At 33.6% G+C, this 27,179-nt stretch overlaps 2 protein-coding genes across 4 annotated transcripts in view; one reads left to right on the forward strand and one right to left on the reverse strand.

Moving 5' to 3' along the window:
• Positions 1-3,581, reverse strand: part of LOC117103680 (testis-specific serine/threonine-protein kinase 5-like) — an 8,214-nt gene extending 4,633 nt beyond the window's left edge. Inside the window, exons 1-6 of the mRNA XM_033244281.1 lie at positions 3,567-3,581; positions 2,605-2,701; positions 2,071-2,214; positions 1,477-1,608; positions 763-882; positions 122-271 (exon numbers count right to left, since the gene is read on the reverse strand). Of these exons, the coding sequence (XP_033100172.1) occupies positions 122-271; positions 763-882; positions 1,477-1,608; positions 2,071-2,214; positions 2,605-2,701; positions 3,567-3,581 (658 nt within the window). The remainder of the gene's footprint in view (positions 1-121; positions 272-762; positions 883-1,476; positions 1,609-2,070; positions 2,215-2,604; positions 2,702-3,566) is intronic.
• LOC117104069 (WD repeat domain phosphoinositide-interacting protein 2-like) lies at positions 3,581-19,355 on the forward strand. Of its 3 annotated transcripts, none has more exons than XM_033244731.1 (10): positions 3,581-3,811; positions 4,394-4,476; positions 7,190-7,356; positions 9,252-9,539; positions 10,816-10,886; positions 12,033-12,140; positions 12,733-12,903; positions 13,501-13,605; positions 13,847-14,016; positions 17,012-19,355. In XM_033244731.1, the coding sequence occupies exons 1-10, from the start codon at positions 3,738-3,740 to the stop codon at positions 17,158-17,160; spliced, it is 1,386 nt and encodes a 461-aa protein (XP_033100622.1). In that variant the 5' UTR covers positions 3,581-3,737; the 3' UTR covers positions 17,161-19,355. The 3 variants fall into 3 exon arrangements, with proteins under 3 accessions (XP_033100622.1, XP_033100633.1, XP_033100629.1); XM_033244742.1 differs by having other exon boundaries at positions 13,847-13,947; XM_033244738.1 differs by having other exon boundaries at positions 12,736-12,903.
• The last annotated feature ends 7,824 nt before the right edge of the window (positions 19,356-27,179 follow it).

Below are 27,179 nucleotides of genomic sequence, written 5' to 3' on the forward strand. Positions count from 1 at the left end.
GCGGGACAATATCGGGGTGGACCCACTTTACGTGTAAATTCCAATAATGTGGACCCATTTTCTTAAAATTGACTTATTTTATGCAAATAGGTAAGTATAAGTAAAGTATGTATGTCTTCACCAATGAAAGCTTCGGATGAGCAAGGTGTACCAAAGTCGGCGGTTGAGGTGTCTATTGGTCGATTCAACCAATCGGAATGCTTCAGATCATCAACTGTGGCGCGGTTCTCCCAATCTAAACAAATCATTGATCTCACAAAAGCTCGACAGTCTGCAACAAACATAATGATAATGTAACGAAAGTTTAAACTTTTGATCACAATAAAAAATATTAGAGTACTGTAATATCAGTTAACTAAAAAAAATTATAGTATCATTTGCAACTTGGTGCAATTCATACAATAAATAATATAAAAAGAAATTGGTTGGAGATTTGCAGATTGAAAAAACATAGTGAAAATGTAATTGTTTCAATGTACCACGTACAAATCTAATTACTTAACATACATCCTAATAGATCCGCTCACCATGTACTTCCGTTTAAGTATGGTAAATCCAAGATCTTTGTTCTCGACGGACGTAAAAAAGGTTTTATTAAACAATTACGCATGTGCATTGCACAAAGTGAGAATGCTGCTAACTTCATGCGGCAACTTCGACATCATCCGCCGAAGTAAGACACATGTTTTCAAAGTAGGTTTCGGCTACGTTATAGAAGATGAAAGCGAATAAATTTTTATCAATAAAAGAACATTTCGTTACCTTTAGAAACTTTCTTATGGAAATGAAGTTTCTCTCTTTTCCTGAAGGACGCCATCAAAATGTTGAAGTCGTCATCACGAAAGGGCAATCGTCCGCATAACATAGCGTACAGGACAACACCTTAAAGCAAGATGTACAAATAAACAGCAGGGGTGGATTTTTGGGAGATTAAAAAAAAAAGATAGTCCAGAATGCCTCAAATGTTATTTTCGGGCATGCAGAACACAAATTTCGAGAGGGAATGTCCCCGGACCCCCTAGGATGGTGTTGTCTCGTCGGCCCAACTTCCGCCCCCGCCCCACCTCCTTTTGGACATCTCTGGATCCGCCCCTGAACAATATGGAAAAACACAAGTTTTTTTATGATATTCCAGTGTACAGTAGGTAGTTGAGCATTTACAATCTCAATACCAGTTAGCATGCATTCAGTCAATCATACAGTACATCTCGGAATAATTTTGAAAGCTACATCACTGGCATAAACCCCATATTTTCTAGCTTTCTTGATCTCGCGGAAATTTGATTTTTTTATTTGTCTACACAGCTTTGTTATATGATGTCCATTGACATGTCCCGTATTTGTAGAAATTAGTTCGGATAATAACTGAACATTCTTCTACGTTGTAGTTGATGTGTAACCATACCATCCTCTGTTCTATCCCCGTTCACCATTGACAATATATTGACTTAGCAAAGACATGATCTCGGAACTTACCCATGCTCCAAATATCGGCCATCTTGCCATCATAAGAACCACCTTCGTGAATCTCAGGTGCAGTATATACATACGATCCACACGCTGTTTTCAGGAAATTACTACGATCGCAGAAGGTCGCAAACCCAAGATCTTAAAGCAATAATAAAGAGTAACGATATCAGAAGCAACAACGTCAGTAGCAGTAACATTATACAACAACTAAAATAAACTAAGCAGCAGCAGTAAAAGCAGCAAAAACAACAGCAAAAGAAGCAACAGCAGCATCAGCAGCAACAGTACAATCAGTGGCGTAAGCACCCACTTTTTTAAAATTTGAAAAAGTTAATGACAAAGTATGTACCGTATTTTAGACGGTAAATAATTTATGATGTAGTCATAGCCATCGATATACCCTCCGTGCCTAGTTTTTGCACTTTGCAGATGATGTAATATTTCAATTCGGCACCACCCCCTACCACCCGACCCTTTTCAAATTCCGGGATACGCCACTGACAAAAGTAGTAAAAACAGCAGCAATGGACAGCAATAACGACAGCTATACTATATCTTGTTATCTTTACATTTCTCAATATCGATTACAACATATCTTACCCGCTAACTTGATGTTGTTTTGTCGATCCATAAGAATATTCTCACATTTAATGTCCCTGTGTACAACGTCCAAATTATGTAAATACGTCATCACATCTAGCAGTTGGTGAAATATCCGGCGCGACTCGCATTCAGATAAATGACCTGTATGCAGTAAACGAAAGTCGTGAAAATATGGTATAACAACAGAGTATAATTTCTTGTCAAGAATAGCAATATGGAAAACACACCTTTGTTTAGATACTGCATTCTATACAGATGAAGAACCACCGCAATATTTTCTTATGTATATGAGGTGGTAGTAGTGGTTGTAGAGGGGTAGTAGTACGCACTGACATGATGACATTGTATGCAATGCGCTTATCAGGAGAGACATTTATTTTAGAGCAGCACTTGTAACAAATTGTTGTTAGAGTGTTAAAATGCTATCATAATAATTGTAGAAATGCCTAACAGACATACTTTTAAGAGTTTTTTTTATATACTTTTGAGGGTGTTTTTTAAAATAGATAATTTACTTTAACTCTAACAAACCTTTGTTGTTAATGTAGTCCAAAAGATCTCCACCCGGAACGTATTCCATTATTATGTAAGTGTGTTTATTAGTCAGTAAAGCACCTTCAAATCCAACCTACAACAATTGCAGAAAATATGATTATTATAAGACATTAACAGGGTAACTCATACTGGATGGTAGAGATACAAATTTGATAAGTATTTCTTGATTCAAAATACTTTATAATGATGGCACTTCTGGCCATGATAGTCCGCCTTCCATATCCGTTCACTGAGCTTCTGATCAACAGAGACAAAAAAAAGAAGAGCAATTATAACGTTTCAGCTTCAAATTCACACATGGTAATCTTTGACATCGCTAGTTCCTGGCACAAGATTGCATACATAAAACTTCTATGGGGGTTGTGATCTTCATTTTAATTAAAGCCCATAGTCCCCTGTTCCCCCGATCGATCGATTGAATGCCTGTTTTTCTCCTTACGTCACACTTCAATCCAATTAATTTTGTTATCATTTGTCATTTTGCAATTGAGTACCCTTATTAGAGCTTCTTGACACAATACGCTTTACCAAACTCAATTGTGGACTCTCTTACAATTAAACAATTCAAAAACCGTCTACAAAAACACTGGTCTAACAACCCCCTTAAGTTTAACCCGTATGCACCGAATGTCAAGAGGGACACATAAGCTAGCTTCACGTCTCCATACTCCGGTAGATCCATCCAAATAAGGTAACTGTGCATCCGATTTCCATACGGTAAAGTGTCTTTTTACAGACTGCTGTTATTAGAGAAATCATGGTTTGCTCATAAGTTATTTTGTTAATGTTAAAAAATAACTGGCTTTACAAAACTTTTATGGGACAAGGTAATTAGGTCTGCCTTTGGTGATTACATAATAAGATCATGGACCTACTAATAATATCTTGAGATCAAATCTTGATGATTACTGATTATAGAGGGCGCTATATATACTAACCTTTTGTTGCGCCATCAAAATAAGAGGATTTTTGGTAAACAATAGTCAGCTGCAGGGAATTGCGTATTGTACCCCAAATTGAAAAGAATAAACTGCATAACTCTCCCCTTTCTGATGTTATCTTGGCGAAGTTTTGCCGTTACTGTACTTGAGGAGAGTTAGAGCAGACAAATGAATCTCGCAAGCCTAGGTCGTAGACAGCCAGATTCGCCTTTATTATTTGCTACGTTTAATCAAGATTGCACGTAAGTTCGCAACCTCCGCCTAGCTAGGTAATGTGTAGGCTAGCCTATCCCTGCTGCTAACTAGGCCTAAATCTAGCCCATAGGCATAGGCTAGCTGGGGCTGCTGATGGAATACAGTATAGTAATGACCTGAGTGTGGTGCAGTGTAAACAATGTTGACCTTAAACTTTAGGTACCCTTTTTTCTTTTTCTTTTTGTCGCAAATTTATTTTTATCCCAGATGCTTCTCTTCTGTGATCTGAACCACTGACAGTGAAAATGCCATTCGTGTTTTTTTGTTGTTGTTTTGTTTAAAATGATTTTAAAGCCACTAAGGTGATCATTGAGTAAACAAAACAAAACAAAGGAGGTTGTAACAAGGATTGATTTTCCAACTAAGAATAAACTCTTAGTAGGCCTAGGCAAAACATGGAAATTGTAGCTTCTTTACAGATATGAATGCTGTCATCACTTTCGAACACTACTTTACCTTGGTGCTGAAATTTTTATAATTTGTTTGTATGCTATTTATCAAACTTCTGTAGTACATTATAGATGATCTTTTGTCCTGTAATATTCCTTTTGTTTTTTTTTATACTGTAGGTCCTTGGCAGTTGGCACTGAAACAGGTTACCGGTTATTCTCACTTAATTCTGTTGACAAACTCGAACCGATCTATGAAAATGGTAATTAACTGAATTATTTTTAAAGGAAAATGAGAATAAAGGATGAAATTTAACACAATGTCAATATAATTATTAGATTGTTGGTAAGGATGGATGGATTTACTTAGTGTAAACACCAACAATAACCCACGAAAGTTTAAAAAAGATTAGATTGGATTTATTTCCAGTGGGGTCCTTCTAGTGGTGGTAAGAAAATTTACAATTTTTCAGTGGTCGCAAATTGGAAGAAGCCACTTCCAATTCCAGGAGATCTATTTAAATTAGCTTTCTTTATCGCATCAAATTTTATTTTGCCAAGAATGGTGATGCTCATCGGTACTGACTTTCGGGAGAAAACTGATAATACACTATATTAAAAACAGGAAGATTAGTTATTTTTCGGGAGATATTTGATTGCTCCTCGGAGTGCGGGAGGCCTTCCCGATTTCTGGAAGATTCCCGCGACTTGCAGAAGACTTGTAACCCCTGATTTAAATTTTTATTTGAAAGCAGAATTTTCATCAGTGATCAGTAGATTTTTTGTCACGCATAATGTGGTTTATTTGATCGCTCTAATTGTAGTATTCAAATGATTACAACCAATGTCATTCCCTGTGAGAAGGAAAACAAAAACATAGAAAATAATATAAAATACAAAACATGTTAATCTTTACAAAAACAAATGTACAGGAAATGGTTGGCAATCCATGTATTAAAATAAATTACATATGATCACAAGAACAATATAACAATTCTTAAATAATGATACTAATTAAGATTAATTGGTGTCAGTATAAATTTATTTCAAATGGTAGTGTACTGTAGTAAAATATTGTGTAGTAATATGTATAGTTAATATAATATTCACAGGTGTTGGAGTCAAAAGTAATAAATATTTATATAGTAATTGAAGAATACATTATGTATGATATTACAATTTATTATTATTCTAATTTGTATCAGTGTTTCTATAGTGCTACATTATACATTATTATACAATATTCTTTAGTGCTTCAGTACAACTAGTATATTGATGATGATAACAATTGTATTGTGTAAAATGAGCTGTGTTATACCCAATGATTTCCTGTCTGTATTGCACGAGACATACTCTACTTAATCTATTTTTAATGTATTATTCACTTTAGGTTTAACAATTCTTTGCATTAATATTCAAAATCCCACTAAGTTGACTGTTAGGGGTGGCACCAGGTCAAAAAAACCAAAAATTGTTGGGTAGAAAAACATTATGTATTTTCTACAAATTAGTAGACTCTGTCTATAAATATTATAAAATTGATTAAGATAAGCCATTGGAACCTCTCTTGACTGTAACACATCATTGATCCAAAATATTACAGAGTTACCATTTTGTGGACTCCCACGCATGAAAGAAAATCATTCAAACATAGATGTTGAATGGCCGAGCGTTTAGCAGGGACGCTGCAACCTACAGCCATAATATCGGCGCAGGTTTGAACGGCACGCTCGTCTATGGTTGTGGTGGTGGAACAAGCCTACTCCGATTATTATTATTATTATTATTATTATTATTATTATTATTATTATTATTATTATTATTGTTATTATTATTATTAGTACCCTCTAAAATTATATAGCACCCTCTATGTTATAATCACATACAGTTAGCATTGTTTTCAGTTGTTACTGAGAGTTCATTCAGTTTTTTTTCAACTAAATATGGATTTAGAGTATTTAATAATTAATATGATAATGATATAATAAAGGTGTATAGTGAAAACTTTAATGTCAAACTATATTAAAATATAAGAACAATGATAATGATAATATTATTTAAAATGATGATAATTTTGTTTTATAAACAGAAGTATTTACATATTTATGGTTGGTCATTAAATTATTTATAGTATTGAGTGCAAGGCAGTCAAAGAATCACTGCTCATCTGCGTGATGTACAACTTGTTTTCTTGTCATGACAATAATGTTTATCTTATCTTATCTTATTTATACAGTAATTTGGCATGATATTCTTCTATAACGATACAACTCTAGCAATTAGACAATCAAAGTACAGTATTGTCAATTGCAAAAAAACATAGCATTTTGTATTGACACTACTTTTCTGTATTATTATTATTCAGTATTACAGTAGTTCTTGTTAACTTTTAACATTTTTTAAATACACAATTTGCAAATTAGGTCATTTCCAAAAATAGCAATGATGTAATAACTTTACATAAGAATCATCAGTCACTATAATAATTGACATTGAACTTTGTTTAATCATCACAAAAATGCTTTCACCTTGTAATTCATTTTTTTTAAATTACAGACTTTCCTTTACTTAAATTGTCATCATTTAATTTTGCCTCTTACTAGTTTAAAAAAAAAATTATTATCATCTTAAAATACATTTTGGAACATTTCAATTCACAATTTGCTGAAATAACATCTTACTGCTCTATGTAATTCTACTTTGGTAGATCAGAATCTTTTTTTTATTTTGCTCTAAAATTTAGTGTGAAAAAAATATAAGCATTAATTTATTAATAATTATTATCATTATGGTTTTTCTTTTCATTAAATTTCATCCATATCTGTTTTCTGATTCCATTGTCTGTTGCAAATGCTATTTATGTATCTATTCAGTTATAATTATACAAATGTCATAAATGCATTCAGTTATGTTCAAGTTTTTTGTTTACATCTATGTGCATGTCTCAAGTTTAAATTTTTTTATTTTAATAATTAGACAATGAGGATATCTGCATTGTTGAACGACTGTTCTCCAGCAGTCTCGTTGCGATCGTTAGCTTGTCATCTCCGCGTAAGCTGAAGGTGTGTCATTTCAAGAAAGGTACGGAAATATGCAACTACAGTTACTCCAACACTATCCTGGCTGTAAAGCTCAACCGAATGGTAAGTTTATACTTAAAGGCGGGAAGAGAGGGTTCGGATGACAAAGAGAAACTCAACGTTCCCGTAGATGAATATTAAGCTGCGTCGGTTGTCAGTGGCAACATGAATGGATTGTCGTTAAAAACGATCCATTACGTGCGTGTCGTGGTGTTGGGTTCTCCATAGAATTGTGTTTGCAGACGCCCATTCGGTGCAGTGAATGCCCAGTTTAAGTAACATCATTACGTTAAACTATATCTTACCCTTGCAGCGGTGAATCCAGAAATTTTGCCAACAGGGTTCCAAAATGTTTGGCAGGGTTTGAATCAAGAGGGGAATTTTCACAGCTGCCTCTGCTTCTGCACTAATACAATGAAAAGGTCCTTATTATTTGGTTCAAGGACAGAGTGGAGGTGTGTACTGTATGGAATGGAATGATGCTCTAGTTTAAGAACGAAATTAGACTGTGCTGCATGATATACCGCAAAGCAATTGCCCACTGTTGATTGGTTAATGACCAGTGTAGCATAAAGAGTGGGCACAGGGACTTAGGATTTTGTGCTTTATAATACACATAATAGAAAGTTTTAATTATTTTTCTTGTTGATATTTAAACAATCCATTAAAAGTCCATCATTATTTTAGCATGTTCTGAATGACGATATTGTTTTCACTATATAGAGGCCCAATCAATGCTTTAGTTCAATTAGCTATTAAAAAAAAAAATTATAATGGTGCATCAATTTCAAATTCAAGTCCACAATTCACTGTACATCTTCTGAATTCAAAAAATTCATGCAAAACCAAACAGAAATCCAGGGATAAATTAACTCTAGATAAACATGTGGTAGTGTACATCATCATTCCTGATGATGACATAATTAATGTCGAAATATTGAATCCCAACACGATGTCGTGTATTTCAATACTTGGAGTATGTATTATACTTTCTTGTGTACAGTCTACTCTCATAAAACAATCAGTAATTGACATGCTAGTAAAAATATGGTATATGGTAACTTCTGCATAAAATAGCATACAAAATCAGAATGGAATTTCAAGAATAATTAACGCCAGATGAACACGTTTTGCACTTACAATGTATAAAATCTGTGGTTTTGCAGTCTTCCGCTCCTGAATCTGCCAATTGAAAAGAGTCTGTATATGTCATTTAGCATTATAACATAATCCTCTCACTTCTTGTTGATAGTAGACATTGGATTATTGTGTCTAAAATGCTATGTTACAATCAGATCAGCTGGTGTGAATATTAAATTTGACTTGATCTGCCAATATTTATTCATGCGTAACATATGCTTTTCTAAAACACTGGCGTACAATGAGTGCTGTGTTAACCATACAACAAAGAAAAATAACACTGACAGTCAAATGAAGTAGATCTACTAAAACTTTATTGTCACAACAATATAATATAGATGAGATACTGTATAGTTTCTTAAGTATACTTGAATTAGTAGATAGAAATATATAAGTTTGGGTAAGAATTTTATTTTATGCATTTGTGGTTAGTTTCAGACCCTTCTGACCTATGATTTGATTCGTTTAAAACCACAAGTTTTTTTCTGATATTCTTGGAATGAACAGCTTGGTGGTTAAGATGATTGCCCTCCAATCCCAGGGTCCTGGGTTCAATTTCTGTCAATTTAGTAGTGATTTTTTTCTTACGAACAAAAAAACTTCACACCTTATAAGCCTCATATTAAGATTTAGTTTGTGTAAACTTTGTATGTGTGTGTGTGTGTGTGTGGTGTGTGGTGTGTGTTTGTCTGTGTGAAAGGGATCTCTGATAATAATTAATTTGTTGACGTTTGCACATACAAGATAAGAATACTACAATCATCTTCTAATCTTCTAAGTAATTAGTTTTCATCTTTTTCTCCATTTGATTCGTTTAGCGACTTATCGTTGCGCTGGAGGAGAGTCTATACATACACAATATCCGTGACATGAAGGTTCTGCACACGATCCGAGAGACCCCGCCCAACCCGCAAGGACTGTGCGCCCTGTCTATCAGCAATGATAATTGCTACCTAGCCTACCCTGGCAGTAGCCATATAGGGGAGGTACAGATATTTGACACGGTAAACCTACAAGCGGTGAACATGATCCCAGCTCACGATAGCTGTCTGGCTGCACTCGCTTTTGACTCAACTGGCTCTAAACTAGCAACAGCATCAGAAAAGGTTTGTAAAGTATTGCTTTACTTTCCTAGAATGTTTTTTTATTCTTATCTAAAAGTAAATGACTTAACAGTTGCTGGGCAGTTTTGTTGCAGTGTTAGTTTTATCAAGGCACCTGATGAAGTTGGCATCGACTACCAGCGAAAGCTAGTGTACTCGAGTCTGCCTCATTATTACCTGTTATAAAAGAGGAAAACCTTCTGTGCGATTACTTTTATGAGTACTGTATTATTATTATCATTATCATTATTATATACAGTATTATTGTTGTCGTCCTCGTCGCTGCCGTCATTGTTATTAATATTCTTATTCTTATTATTATTATTATTATTAGTATTATTATCATTATTAATATTTGCTGTAAATTTTTTTTTTGCCGCTGGTTTGATGTTGTGATTTTTCTGTGTTCTTGTATTTGATTACTATTTAACAACTCTGTAATTCTGATTCTGTTCTGCAATATATACTTTTTTATGTAAATATTTATTTGAATGCTATACCATGAAACAGTTTGACCCATATCATTAGTCCAATTATAGAACACTATAGTAGCTAAAAAGTGCACCACATAAATAGCTCTTAAGACATGAACTATATTTGATTGCCAAAGAAACATTATTTTCTGGTCTTTTTTTGACTGCTGTAGAAAAACTAAGTCATATGTAAATGTGTTGATTTTTTTTTTTTGGAACAGCAACAAGAAAGTACTTAATTTCCTTCCAGGAATACACTTCTCGCTCAAGTAACATCAGTTTCAGGGTCCCCATGCTAATTATAATGTCAATGCTTATGAATGTTGTTATAGGATATAGTAGTAATAGGATTGTAGTACAATACAGTACAGAAATTGTTCTACTTGCCTGCGAATTTTTGGAAAAATTTGAATCAGACATTTTAATAATTCATGATATTTGTTTTATATCTTCTTTTCTTCCATACAAGTTACATTAATGAAATGAAAATTATATTTTCTTTTATCTTTAATAGTATTTTTTCATCAAGATTTATTAAAATTTTAATAACCAAGATTATTTCGAGGTTGTGCATATATACTGTGCCAAATACGAAGGTCTCTATGCGCAAAAACAAGTGAAAAGATGTAATTGGAAAAACAAGGAAGTAAGAACCCCAAGCCAGCACCCCAACCCCAGTATGGGATACGCCTTCGTCGCTGAGCAGAGATCTGTTAATAATTTTAACAAATGCTATAATATTTTGTTTTTTTATGAAACTTTCTTTAATGTTCATTAATTTATTTTGCTTTCGTATTTTTTCAAAGGGAACCGTTATTCGTGTGTTTACTATTCCTGAAGGCCAGAAAATTTTTGAATTCCGACGAGGTGTAAAACGGTAAGCCATAAGTCTTGTCATAAAGAATTGTACACACAGAAAATAGATATTGGAAAGCTCCTGTTAAACTCAAAAATAAAATTTAAAATATAAACAAATTAATTAATCAGTCTGGTTGTTAGCCACCAATTTAACAATCATTAAGTAAACCTAACTGTGCCTTTTATTTATTTATTTTTTTTTATAAATTTTTTGTATTATTATTGTTATTATGAATACCATTATACTTTATTCTTGTTATTATTTCAAATCATGTTTTTTCAATGAACATATAAAAAAACATAACACATAACAACTGATAAAAGGGAAACTGGTTGTGGTGGCCCTGTTTATATTGCTTAGGCCGTATTTTACTGGTCAAATTAAGACGATCAGTTGAATAGAAAACTGGTAAATACTCGACAAAACAAAATGGCTGCATAGTTACCGTGATACACGCGTAATCAAGGCTGCTTCAGATTGTGGCTACATGGGTTTTTCGTTAAAAAAAAACGTTTTCATCCAGAACTTGAACAATTAATTTTTGACTTCATGTAGGTAAATATAATTGGGTTGTTTAGATTTTATGGGTATCCATTTTGCAAGTGATATAAATTTGATTGGATGTTGGTTTGATTATGTATTTCATACATAGAGATATAATAAGAATACTAGAGTGCTAAACTGCAATGTATTCGATGTACGAATTACGCAGAGCTGTGTGTGTGTACCATCCAAGATGGCTGCCATAGATTTAGCCAATCAAATTTCGCTTAAGCACCATCATTTACAATTGTGCCCTCAATTTACACAGAAAGTTCAGTACAGCTAGTTACCCCTATGTTTGAAACTCAAGCATTGCAGTGTATGGGTGTAATGTACACGATTTTAATTTTCATTCCTTGGTTTTTTATTTTTGAATAAGATGCTCCACTTGGCCTAATTTTGGCTACGAATGTTTAATAATTTGTTATTACTATTACTCATTATAATTAATTAAATAATAGTCAGTCAGAGGGCTTATTTATGGTAATAATATGTATACTAAGCCTGAAGGGGGCGCTTTACTACGACTGCCATCTTGGATGGTACACATACATAGCTCTGCATTGCTTCGCCATCTTGTCAGCACTCTAGTTGTTTAATAGCTCTATGATTTCATGTTAGGTGTGTGAGCATTAGTTCGTTGGCATTCAATACTGAATCAACATTCCTCTGTGTGTCCAGCAACACTGAAACTGTTCATATTTTCAAACTGGAAACGACTAAAGAAAGGTTGGTATTTAGTGTGCAATGAAGATTTTATAATTACTGTACTTTAAACATGCTTATGAATGGATGGTGCACAGGCAGCATTCTTGGGTCCCAACCTTGAGTTTAATTGTTCAAAACAATGCTGGCTATTACATAGTATAATACATACTCCAAATATCGAAATGCATGCCATCGTTTCAGGATTCAATATTTTGACATTATGTCGGTATCAGGCTACTTGTGTGGTTAGCTTTGGTTGGGAATATGTATATTATATTATTTGTTAGATTTAAAGAGTACAACCATGAAGAGAAAAAGCAGTATACTGCCCTCTATATGTTGGAAAAAGTAATCTCTCTTTCTCTCTCTCTCTGGGCATGTGGCGCAGATTTGCGCTGTTGTGGCCTTCACAAGAGCACGTCATCTTCTTCTATCTAGTGTCAAACAAGTTGCACCATACATTTGGTGTGTTATAACATTTTTAACATCACCGATCCAAGACGCTGATGGACATCCCCTTCCACGATGGATTTTCAAAGACCCCTTCAACGATGGTCTTTAAAGTATATCACATGATCTTTATTTAAATTTTTAAAAAATATTCTTACTTTAGTAGCAAACCTCAGGAAGAGCCTAGTACTTGGATGGGGTACCTGGGGAAAGCACTGATGAATTCTGCCACGTATTTGCCCTCACAAGTTACTGAGGTGTTCTCACAAGGCCGAGCATTTGCCACAGTTAAGCTACCTTTCTCTGGTATTAGAAATGTTTGTGCTCTAGTCACGTAAGTAACAACATTTCTTTATTGCAAACATACATGATACAACATGGCATGAATTACACTGAGAGCCAAGAAATAGATTTCTCTAATCAAGCTTGACCCTGTTTCTTAACTACATAAATTCATCCCCACCCCTAAACCATACAATACAATTAAATAATTGATAAATAGATAAATAGCAAAATAAACAAAAGGTGGCTTTATTTTGGATTTAAAAAATGTCCATCATTCTATTCAATTTGTGTTAACTAATGGATTCATTAGTCAATGATTGACATACGTATTAACAAAGTTATATTTAAATCCTATAAAGAGATTATACAAAATTGTTGAAATTTACTTGTATTAATATTAAAATAGATAGCATACTGCTGTGAGATGGAACAATGATTAAATAATATTTTATATTTTGAATTCTGGTATTAGCTGTTAATTCACTGCAAGGATAATAATTATATACCTTACCATTATTATTAATTTTAAAAAAAAATTAAATGAAATGAATCAAATAAGTAAGTGAAATGAAGATAAGAAAATTAACTTTCTTGATCTACTTCTCTCTGTTGAATAAAAAAATATCTTAATAATTTTCTTTGCTAGGATATCCAAACCAAGGGTGTTGATTGCAGCAGCTGATGGCTATTTGTATATCTACAACCTAGATCCTACTGATGGAGGTGACTGTACTTTACTCAAGCAACATAGGTAAGTGGCCAAGCAGCTTAGCTTAGTCACCTAATTTGGTGGTAGCCACTGTGTGTGCGCTGAACCGTGGAGATCTAGGTCCCCGGTTCAATTCCCATCTCGCTATCATTATAATACTTTATATATGCCATACGGCAGCTGACAAAAGTACGGTACTTCAAAATGATTTGTAGCTATATCTAGCCAGACAGATTTTTAGAAAAACTGTTTAATTCAATATTCTTATATTATTTTTCGCTAGACTTGATGGTGCTGAGAATACTGAAGCCCCCGCTGATGGTGCCGAAGGTGAGAGCAACCCGGGTGGAGAGGAGTGGGCCGAGCGGCCTTCACTAACTCGAGGTACTTTTGCAGCAGCGGCTGCCTCTAATGTACACACACAATCTTCACCACATACTACCAAGGCTACAGGTAAATCATGACACAAACGGTAGGCTGCATGTATTTTAACCTCCGACCCTTGACCCTCGCGGTGTCGTGCTTGCTATGGTGTATCATCTCTGTATATCCAACACCAGCAGTCATTGAGAGGAACAATATTTTGACTGTTAATATAACAAAAATTAATAATAATAGTATTGGTAGTGCTAATTCATGGATTTGCGGTATACTGTATTCTAGGCTGTTTTCGTGGGGCAAAAGCTTTGTCTGTCTGTTTTGAGCAGAGGGTACTTTCATGTTTGTATGTGTGTCCTGGCTTCTGTGTAATTGCTTCTTGATTGTTGGTTTTACCAAGGAAAGTTTTCTGTGGGTTTTGATATTTTTTAACAGCTCTATTCAGTCTTAGCGCCATAACCTCTGATCCCCTGAATTCCGACCCAGAAGTCAACTCATAGCAAAATATAGGTACAGTAAGCTTTTAGGAAACACGCAGAAAACAGTTTTCTTAAAACTTGACAGCACAAATTGTCACTAACATTCTTGTGTTTAGTGGGCATAAATACATATTCCATTTACATAAGAAGAAAATTTTTGTAGCAATAAATACATTTTTATATTCACCCACCCTTACATTTAGAATAATTCTTTGGCAGTTTGCTCTAATCGTTCTGTTTCAGATGTTTTATTGGAAAGTATAATAAATAAACCAAATATAAAATACATAAAAATGTAATGAATCTATCTTAGGCTTAAATTTAAATATCTCAAGTATTAAGGATAATTCTTAACTAGAAGCTTATCACAATATATGAAAATGATAGAGGACTTGTCAATATGATCTTCAATAATAATTGTAGACGCTTGTTTGCTAATCCATGTGGACAAGGTGCAGCTCGCAGCCATAATGCGGCTTGACAAAAATTTCCATGTGGCCTGCAAAAATATATTAAAAACTCTGTGTGGCTCACATATGACCTTTGGCTAGAAAGTCCCTTTTTGTTTTGGCTCTACACCGATCATCTTTAGATGCAGTATTTAAACTCAGCATAGAGCTATGACAGTAGTGAATGAACAGGGTTTTAGCTGTAGAAAACTAAGGATGAGTCATAGACACTTTAAGGGGTGGTAGGTGATAACATTAATAAACTATAAATAAGAAGAGGGGATTTTAAGGATGGAAAAGTGGGTTAATAAGGGTGGGTGAAGGGCATGAAATTAGCTTTAGACTGGGTGGAAAATTTCAAGGCTGGTTGGCCCGCCCACCATAACTACATCCCTGCGTGAAGTTTCACAAGCAAATAAAAATCTAAGTTTGTGTGTGGCTCTCGGAACTAAATGAAACATTTTCTTTGACCCTAAAATCCATTTTTTTTGTCCACCACTGATAAATTGAGCTAGTTTTTTTTTGATAATGTCTTCAGGCAAAAAATGTATTTCCTTGCAATCTTGTGGGAAAACTAGAATGTTTGACTATAAGCACTCTGCTCCTTGCTTGGTTTGACCCCTGACCCCACAAGCAAATCCATTTATAATGAAAAACTAAATTCTCTCTCTTTCCTACACCAATACATATAATTTGGAACAGGTGTAGTTTAGGATTACATTGAATAAAGATTAAAGCGAAGAAGTTGGTACAGCAGCATCGGCAGATATGGTTCTTTATGCCTGACTCGCACTTAATATTATGAAAATTTATTACTGACTTAACATTGTCCCTTGCATTTTTTGCATCACGGCCAATAGGCCTACATTACTGATTCTGGGTCATGTACACAACATTTCAATGGTCTTCAATTCTGTATCATGGTATCCTGTAATCATACTCTTACATATCAACTATCCTCATCAAATTCTCTTTAACACTATTCCATTAACATGACTCATTTCTTCTTGTATGAGTGTATTGACTAAAAATTATATTTGATATTAAAATAATTATATTTTACAACACTTTAGGATTGAAATAATAAGCTTGGTAATGTTTTATGTTACCAGGGTAAATATTGTACAGATTTCTTCATCATTCATTGTTGTTGTCACATCACCAGTAGCATGATTACCACCATCACTGTCTTCATTACCACCAATGTCTTTGTCATTCATTATTATTATTATAATCACCATCATCATCTTCATAACCATCATCATCAACAGCATTATCATCATCATTGTCATCATCATCATTGTTGTCATCATTGTCATCATCTACTTCATTATCACCATCATCATTATCATCACCATCATTATGATCATCAACATCAAGGTCATCATAATTACCATCATCATTATCTACATCATCATCATCATCTTTATCTTCTTCATCATCATCATCGCCATCAGCATTATCATATCATCTTCATTGTCATCCATTATCAAATCATCATCATCATCATTATCATCTTATCATTTAATTTATTTTTGTTATGAATTGCTTTCAGTTGAAAGCCTCTATGCTGTACTTACTAAAATATAAAAATGCTGTAAAACCTTCGAATAGAAGCCCAATAGGCTTAATCCCAGAAGAAGCCCATCTTGAGTTCAACCTCTTCACCCCCCCACCCCTCTTTAGTTTTTTAAAATTAGCCTGAAAAAGAAGCCCATGGGCTTCTATTCAAGATATCAGGGACTTCTATTCAAGTCTACTTTAACAAGTCATAATTAAAAAATGATTTTCTTGTTTATTTTAAACAGGATTTCATGGGTGAAAAAAAAAAGTTTACAGTGGCCCTATTGTTTTACAGTAGTAATTCCCAAAATTTACAACATACATTTTGAAAAGAAGCCTTCCTTTTTACTGAGTAAAAGTAGCCTTGAAAAGAAGCCCATCCAAAGGTTGGGAAAAAAAAATATCCCAGGGCTTCTATTGAAGGTTTCACGGTATAGCAATAGAGGTGACAGACAACAATAACATTTTTTAAGATAAAAATTTTAACCCTTATAACTATCCTGAATGTTTTCAAATAATTTCATTATGGGTTTCTCCACCACATTTTCCATCTAATCATTATCTTAATCATATATGTAGATTATGCTCAGGCTACTGAAAAATCAACAAGACCGAAGACAGATGAACTTCTAAGTGAGGCTGTTGAGGAGGGTATACAACGTGAGGGCACTCTACCTCTCCACGATGAAAACGAATTTCCACCAATGACGCATTACACAGACTCATAAAAATATCGATCGAAAAGTATTCAAAAACCGTTTATGAGAGGAGATTGTGTTATCCCATAATAGGGATACTTACATTTGCCATGTTTTCCTTCGAATAATTCCAAGCACATTAAACTGTACTGTATTCAAGTTTCCTGTGATTGGTTAGTGTTCTTGTTTCTGCTTGAATTTACTTACCTGCAGTGGTGTTTGACCCCCTTATTTTAATGCCATGTGTGTGAGGTGTGTTACCATGGATACTGCTGCCAAATCTTTGATTTTAAGATCTTTTTTTTTTCAAGTTTAATGTAACTAGTTTGTAATGGCTAATTTTAAAACTTTTTCTGTTACAAATTCATTTTTTTTTTTTTATTTTTTTTTTTTTTTAAATTAAAGTAGAATTTAACATTACTGATGTTAATTTTATATATATATTTTTTTCATATTTTTATGTTTTCCTCCTTTAAGTTGTTTTAAGAAATTTATCAACAGGAAAGTAAAATAATATGATATACAATATATGTAATATTATATTAGATATGTTATATAAATACCAATATATATATTGTATGTTTATTGCATAGAACAGAAAAGGTTTAATCAATCCTATAGTTTAGCTTTGATCCATTTATATAAATGGGAAGGGAAAACAGTTATAAGTTTGAATAGCATTTATAAGGTTTTTGATGTAGACTTTACAATTACAGATTATAAATAAGTATGATATTAATACAAAATTGATTATATTTTGTGATCTCAAAAATAGTCGCTTGTAAATATGTCCAAGCTTTACCAGACTAAATTTGCCAGTTCATAAGCATGTTTAGAATGCTTTTTAACGGATTGTGAAAAAAAAAATATCTTGAATTGTTTGCAACTTTGTAGAAATAGCTTGGCGTACTTTTTGTTTAAATTAATATTTCCACTCAACAGTTTACCGTCTTTGCTTCAGTATTATTGGTGTGTGCTTTGTTTACCATTCTGGGTCCTTGACTTCCCACCATGCACTAGTTTATGCGGCCTTCCCACTTCATCCCTTATAGGGTGTGTTGGTGATCATTCATAGTGGCCATTTGTAGCATAATTATGGATTTTGGCATAATTTGGACCCCCGTAGCATGTAGCATTAATGCTACACTTAATTTCAGGAAAACGTAGCGTAATGTAGCATAATTAATTGATTGTAAATTTCGTTAAATTGCAAAAAAAAAAAAAAGTACCATTTCCGAGCATCTAGAGGTGCATATTCTTTAAATTTTCTCACCTCACCTAAAAAGGCAATTAGGAAAGGGATGTTCAGGGAACATGTTAAATCTATTTTTAACCAAATACGTTAGTTTGAATGTCATAAGTACTGTATACCCAACTGCCGTAAATCCCATGTGTGTATCCACTATTGAAGCGCAGCATTCTGTGGTATAATTTCATTTGTCACAGTGGCCACGCTGTGATTTCAATTAGTTCTGGTATGTCTCCTTGTAGGGGTGTAAATAATGTGTTCTGCTTGTTAATGCCCTGTGTCCAGATTACCAAATTTTATTTGATCAAAAACATGTGATATGTCTAAATTTGGTCATAATGACATCACATCATGACCATATATAGGCACATCATGACTATATATGGGTGTACAACAGTTTTTTTGTCAAAGAAAATTTGATATATCCAGGGTTTCAAGGATCCTACATCAGCACACTCTTATATTTCAGAAAATAAAAATCATTTAAAAAAAAATTTCCAAAAATAAAAAAAATAACTTAAAATGAAATGAATATATGAAAAAAAGGTGGGTCGGATTTAGAGTAGTGGTATACCTAAATGGGAACATTGATCTCTGCATGAATGTTTGTAATTGTATCACTCTGTTTTTTTAGCTTATCTTTTTTCTCTCCGTGTGAAGGTACTATATTCAGTTAAAATATTGTTTAAATAGGAGTCATGTCTGGCTAACGTAATTACCTTATAGTGTAATTTTGACAAGTCAGGATGGGGGGGGGGAAATACACTTAGTATTTTGATTTGGCATTTAACTTTTAATTTGTTCAGCATTTCTATGCGAGTTGTTTGGCGCAAAAGTGTGACATCTGTACTGTAAACAAAATTACTTTATATAGGCCTACTATATGTCATGTAAGTAATATTTCTCTGTTGAATTTGGATGTTACAAATATTCAAATGATATTGCACTGTATTAAAACAAAACAAATTAAGTCGTATGATTTGTGTTATTGGTACATTTCTAAACAAGGAACCTATGCAATCGTCTGTGAATGTGTATGTGTGTGCTTACGTTCGTGTGCGGGTGTATGTGTGTGTTACGCTGACGTTTGTAAGCAGACCAAAATGACTTTGCAGACTTCTGTTCGTTACTAATTTTTGTACCAAAGCAAGACTTGATATGGTGCTGTGCCTTATTTATTGATTTTCTTTAAAGCCATAAATAATTTCAGACAACCCCCATTGCAGACAAAAACATAATGTTGATAACTTTCTGAATCACCGAACCTTTCTAAACTGTAATTATGAACATATCTTATTTGGAAACCTATCCAACATTAAACATTCGTCAGAAAAACTACGAAAAATCGTTATGCATTCCTCTTTAATTGTTGGATGAGTGTCTTGGTTGTATTGAGGACTATTTACTAGTAACGATCGGTATCACGCGTAATTTGTTGTTTAATATAAAGAGTAATACAAATCCTACCGCATAGGCCTTCGTGCAGCGGGGCGGCTGGTTGTGCCGCCAAAGCACGTTTTCTAATAAGGTGCATTTATAACCAAGAAGCGGTTTTTTACTACAGGTAGTTTGTGTAGTTTTAGGCCAAACCAGAACACCAACGTATATTCGTACAACTTAACAGCTTGTAGTAATTATAAACGAAAAGCCTGATTCTTCTACCGAATGTAGACCCATGATCTCAATAATAATAAACAGAAAGCCTAATCTGCCGAATTTAGGCCTATGATCTCAATGTAATAGCATAATCTTCCAAATGTAGGCAAGATCTCAATGGAATGAAAAACGGAAAGCTTAATTCTGCCAAATGTAGACAGGATCTCAATGGAATGATAAACGAAAAGCCTTATTCTGCCGAATGCAGTCCTGTGATATCAATGGAACGATTGAAACGAAAAGCCTAATATGCCGAATTTAGGCCTATGATCTCAATGTAATAGCATAATCTTCCAAATGTAGACAGGATCTCAATGGAATGATAAACGAAAAGCCTAATTCTGACGAATGCAGTCCTGTGATATCAATGGAATGATTGAAACGAAAAGCCTAATATGCCGAATGTAGGCATATGATGACAATGTAAAAGTAAAATCCCAATCTGCCCAATGTACGGATCGGGCCACATCAATTCTAAATCATGAAGTATATTAAACGACATTAAATCATCTTCTGTATAAACAAAGCGTGTGTTTAATTTACATTTGTTTCTTATAATTTATTTATTTATTAAAAAAAAAAAAATAATAATAATACTGTAATGATCGATCCTTTGTCATCAGGTTGTTTTAGCTCTTTTCTTCCTGTGAAGAATGTATTCAATTTTTGAATAAAACGTTACACAATATATATATATAATTTATGTGCAGTGTAAGTACTGTTTATTGATGGGCTTCTTTTCGAGGCTAATTTTGCAACTAAAGAAGGGCTTCAATTCGAGATGGGCTTCTCGAGATTAAGCCCATTGTGCTTCTATTCGAGGTTTTACGGTATTGCGTTTTACTAATACACATACAAAATTAATTAACCTACCTACCGTAGTCATTATATTTATATCCAGGTATTTGGATTTTTGAAATGTCATTTTATGTGTATACCGTACGTTAATACATGTATTACTTAGGCCTATACAGTGCAATCCGCACATAGGCCTAATATAATGCTTCATGCATAGTTATTAACCTGAGAGATTTGAAATGTGTGTGACTATAATTTGCTTGGATGTCCGGTTGTTTTGTTCTGCACCTTAGGATCATACGGTCGCGTTCTGTGACACCATAAGGACTCCGTGAATGGAAGCATCGCAACAGCTTGGTAAAGTTTCATACGAAGACACAGATAATCAAAAGAAAAAAAAAATTATCACGTACGTACGTGATAGTAATATGTACGTACGTACGTATTAATAATACGTACGTACCGGTACGTGATAGTAATACGTACATACGTGATAATAATACGTGCGCACGTATTAGTAGTACGTGCGTACGTGATAGTATTACGTACATTCAGAGAGCGGAGTGTTTACGTTCTGGAGAGCACTACGACATGTGTGTGTGGGTGTGTGTGTGTGTGTGTGTGGAGGTGTTTTTGTGTGTTTGTTTTCCTTTGTTTTCCTTTATATACGGTATGTCCCAACGAATTGTAAATGCACACTCCTTTTATAGTTCTGTTTCATTTTCGTATCGTTCATGTCTAAATATTTTGTATGGTTGTATCCTTGTTTGAAAGTCCCGCCTTATAGCCCTAGGTATTGGATGAACTGCTTGCGCTGTATATGAGGGCTTTGATTAGACATTCTTCTCGTAGGGGACACTTCTTTTTGGTTTTTTCAGTCACATCTTCTTTCCGGAGTCGCTTCGTTTTCTTTTTTGATGATGTGAGTTATGCCCCTTGATGATTGAATTCATGTTTTTCATGCAGCTATACCTGATTTTTAGGTGTTTTTTTTTTTTATTTTTTTATTTTTTTATTTTTTATTTTGTTGAATTTGTGTAATTGTTGATGAGTTTGATGAAAGTACGTTGGTTTTTTACATATTTACTGTGTGGGGTGGGGTGGGGGAGTCTGAACCAGATAATATTTCTGCTTCGATTCTTTTTCTTCCTTTCCGTTGTTGTTTTGTTTTCTGTGTTGTGTGGTTTCTGTACCGGTATATCCACTGGATCTTAGTAGGATCTATGCCCTTCTATGTGTTCGGGGCTTTCATGAATGCATCGTTGTTTGAAGATAGTGATGATATTCTTTTTCCAATTGCTGTGGGCAGGCCTATGTGTTTGATGATGGATGGGTGATTGAATTCAGAATTGATATGTGCTTGTCGGTTTCCTATATGGTTTGTTTTGCCAGTGTTAAGGTTGAAGTTCACGCCCAGGTAGTAGACTAATTTGATGATGATAAATATATATATTTATGTTATTTATTAACACCTTTTACCAGGATGTTATAATCATCTTAAAAATTTTTAAACAAAACTTCAATATGATCTAGCTGATTAAGGCGTTTCCTTGCTTTATTTGCAGAGATCATCGAGTAAGTTCTTAAGGAAGACGATTACAACAATAACTGATCCGGGTGCTTGATTCAGTCAATTTATTAATAACTATAAACAGGCCTACGTGCCTTTTTTCTCCATCATGTACTTGTAGTGAGAGTGGGTATCCAGCTTTTGCGACTTTCGGACAATTCCAAAAAATTTTCTAGGTCCTATTTTATAAATTATACTTTATTCATAACGATTTAGTGACTTTAATGTTTAGTTTAATGTCCAGGCATATTCGTTACTGTGGTTGTCCATATGATTTAGCATATAGACACTTTGTTCAATCAAGTATTACATTTTAAAACAAACAACGTGTGATCTTTACAGAAGCAAAACTATTTTCTTGAAATAAATGTTCTCCAAAAACATGGTGTTCATTGATTACGGTATGTTTTGATGTTTAGGTTCATAATGGGTATTGTGATATTATCACTTCATTATTATCATTACATCTTTATCATCGTCACAGTCAATTATTATTGGCTGATACAAGACAATATAAAAAAAGTAATGTTGACGTTGACTAATTTCAGACCGATATCTGATGCGACATTTTAAAACCTGGCTAAAAAAATGGCTGAAAGTCTAAAAAATATGAATAAACCTTAATAGAGACGATGTTCATTACGTTGCCTTTTACGTGCCAATACAAGGCATATTGGTAACGAATATGGTAATGGCTTTACTTTCATCATTTGCGTCTAACAGATTCATTTAGGCCTGTATATTACCTTTTGGGCCATAAACCCAAAACTGAATATCTGCGTCATAAGGCCTATTCATACACTCCAGTTAGGCTTATGTCCACTGTGAATTAAATTCTTCATGGGCCATGCGATACTGTGACTCCACTAAGTCTTGATATTGTAACGAAAATGGTACTCGATACAAGTAAGAACAATTACTGGGAATCTGTAAATGGAGGGGAGTTGTGAATTAGGTGTCGGATCGGAGGAAGGTCCGAGAGGACTAACGGGGGAGGGGTTCTGTGTTGACTAAAGAGTTGTAAGTAGGCTATAATGTTGTTTGGACGTTGATAAAATTTACATGATTAAAGTTGATGTCAACTCGTTGGAAAACGATACAATATTTTTTGTTTTAAATATTCAAAAATCTTGTCTCATTAACAGCTTCCAAGTGTTTCATCATATGCAATTGTGTCTTCGATTAAAAGAAAATTGTAAACATAGGCCCGGATCAAAACATGTTTTTTCCTCCTGAGCCTGACTTTGATAGGGATTACTAACATAACATATGGACGTTCATATTTTTAAAAATAGTATTACTTTCTTACTTATTTTTTTATCCAATGTCTTTTACCTATTTTTCCAATCAACATCTTTCTTTTATATGCTTTTTATATAATTCAAAAGTGTTTCGTATGCATCTGTGTATATTTGTACACGCCAACGAAAAGGCAAATATAATCACTATTTACACCCTTGGAAAATATTATTTATTTTAAACTAAGTGTTCTTGTGGCCATTTTCACCTAATATCCTGGATGTATCCACCTGAGTACCAGACCGCAAATTTTGAAATTCCAGAGAACCGCGTGACGTAAATTGACGACGGATATGGAGAAGAAGCTGTACTTTAGCAAAAAGACGCAATTGTTTTATGATTAAGTGTATATTTGTGATACATATCAACAAAACCACTAAGGTAGGCCTAAGTATTGTATTTTTAAAGTAAAGCAATTGTAACTTTTATTTTTTTATGTGTTCCATTGCCAAACAAAACGAGTTAGCTTCTTTAGGTGTGCGTGGCATGGTGGAAACAGATTAGGACGGACGAACGCTGGCATGTTTCGAAAAAAAGAATTGTTGAAGGGATTATTTCAGTATGCATTTTTATACACTTGTATATACCTGAAACCATGGAGGAAATTATTTCCTCCATGCTGAAACTGACGGAAAGTAATTTGCAAACGCAAATAAATATTTTCATATCTGTTGTAGTACATGTATTGTGCATGCTTCAGTGTTCTTGCGCCATTTTGACCTAATATTCATTGCAATGCCAGAGTGACCGCGTGAAATAGAGGTTGCATTCCGAATAGAAACCTCGTTAATTTTTTGTGTTCATAGGAATTCTTAGGCAAGTATTATAATAAAATATTTGTAGCTTGAAACTTCATGAAATGCCCGTTAGTAGTCTGTTGTCTTATGTAGAAAAAGCAAAATTTTGGGTAGATTCTTGGCAATTATGTTAAAACTTTAAAAACACTACTTATTATAAAAAAAAGTGGGTGCCAGTTTTTTCATTTACTCATTGGGCCTCCATTGAAAATTCAAAATGGCCGACTATTTTAAACGATTTATTGGTATTAAAGAGTTTTTTAAACATTTTATTGGCATTGGGTAAGTGTTATAATAGAGGTTGCATTCCGAATAGAAACCTCGTTAATTTTTTGTGTTCATAGGAATTCTTAGGCAAGTATTATAATAAAATATTTGTAGCTTGAAACTTCATGAAATGCCCGTTACTAGTCTGTTGTCTTATGTAGAAAAAGCAAAATTATTTGTAGATTCTTGGCGATTATGTTAAAACTCTAAAAACACTACTTATTATAAAAAAAAAAGTGGGTGCCAGTTTTTCATTTACTCATTGGGCCTCCATTGAAAATTCAAAATGGCCGCCTATTTTAAACGATTTATTGGTATTAAAGAGTTTTTTAAACATTTTATTGGCATTGGGTAAGTGTTATTGGCATTGGGTAAGTGTTAATATATATATATATATATATATATGTGTGTGTGTGTGTATATATCATGTTTACGATTATTTGTATTATTGTTATTATTATTATTACTATTATTATTTTTTTTATTATTATGAATTACATTATCTTTCAATAAGTAAAGTTTTTAATTTTATTATTATATATATGTAAAGGGGGTTAAACTTGACAAGAGAAATCCTTTATTTTAACCTTCTATCTAACTCCTACTGCCATCTGTACATACTCAATGAAAAAGACGATGAGATGTCAACGATTTGGTGGACTTAGAACAAATTTTATTCAAAACATGAATATTTCAACCCGTCCTCGGGTCTTCTTCAGCATGTGTGACAAACAAAATATAAGTTGGCTATTACATTTAAGTATGAAAAAATATAATATGGTTCGTAAATATTTTAATAGAATATTATGAACATGGTGATAGGACAAAAAAAACTAAGGGGCGGAGTAATAATAGAAATAATTAACAGATAAATTAATTGGGAACTGTAATTTTAATGAGGCTAATATTAGTGTGGGAACATAGATCTCAGTCGGCAATAACAATAATGGAAATAAACAATGACATATAATAAAGGAGCCGCTAAGATCAACATGATAAATAGCAAATAAGCAAAAATATGTTAACAGGCAAGTCTTATAACAAAGAGCCAGAAAGACGGAAATAGAAACTCTTATTTGATAAAAAGATATACTAAACAATAATAGGCAATCAAAAAAATACAACGGGTCTATACGTTAAAATAAAATAATAATGTTGGTAATAATAATAATAATAATAATAATAATAAATAATAATAAGGACCTTGGTATGATCAGTGACTATAATTTCCCTTATTCTTAATCCTTTTTAGTAAATCATATTATTATTATTATTATTACTATTATTATTATTATTATTATTATTATTATTATTATTATTATTATTAATATTATTATTATTATTATTTGATAATAATAATAATAATAATAGTAATAATAATAATAATGGTAATAATAATAATAATAATATTTACTAAAAAGGATTAAGAATAAGGGAAATTATAGTCACTGATCATACCGAGGTCCTTTATAAGTAAGAATATGTGGGTTTTGTTTTTGATTATGTATCTGAGTTCTGATTTGCGCCTTTCATTAAGGGATGGGAAATTACTGGCAATGAGAGTACAGCGCATGCTATTTATAGTTGGCTACAGGGAAACCCTTACTGTGATTGCGGATGGATTGAATCTGAGTCTGAATTTTGTGCCAGTCTCACCAATGTACGATCCTTTGTCGCAAATGTCGCAAGTGATGAGATATACAACGTTGGATGCATCGCATGTTAGTGGAGGGGGCGTATAGGGAGGTTAGAATAGGGGAGTTTGATGAGATGATTAGTATTAAGGCATTTGCAGATGAGGCATCGCAGTTTATTGCACTTAATATTGCCAGGTGACAGCGGTAGAGAGGTTATGCGTGACGAAGTCGAAAGAAATTTAAGATTCGGGGGTTGTCGATTGACGAGTAGAGGAGAACTGTTTTTGGATAAGGATTGAGTGCAAGTATGTCAATGACAAGTGGGATGCGTTGGGAGTCGGATTTAGTGGTCGGATAGAGATGATCCTGTCGGGAACGGAGGGAAGCTCTAGTAAACTGTGTTTTAACTAGGCTGAAGGGGTATTCATCATTAAGGAGGTAACTAAGAAGTTTATTACAAAGGAAAGTATATATACTGTCTCTTATACACATCTGTACATGTATTGTGCATGCTTCAGTGTTCTTGCGCCATTTTGACCTAATATTCATTGAAATGCCAGAGTGACCGCGTGAAATAGAGGTTGCATTCCGAATAGAAACCTCGTTAATTTTTTGTGTTCATAGGAATTCTTAGGCAAGTATTATAATAAAATATTTGTAGCTTGAAACTTCATGAAATGCCCGTTAGTAGTCTGTTGTCTTATGTAGAAAAAGCAAAATTTTGGGTAGATTCTTGGCAATTATGTTAAAACTTTAAAAACACTACTTATTATAAA

The sequence above is a fragment of the Anneissia japonica genome, unplaced genomic scaffold (assembly GCF_011630105.1).
Source record: "Anneissia japonica isolate Jap-2015-1 unplaced genomic scaffold, ASM1163010v1 scaffold1065_len1792383_cov172, whole genome shotgun sequence".
Classification (NCBI taxonomy): domain Eukaryota; kingdom Metazoa; phylum Echinodermata; class Crinoidea; order Comatulida; family Comatulidae; genus Anneissia; species Anneissia japonica.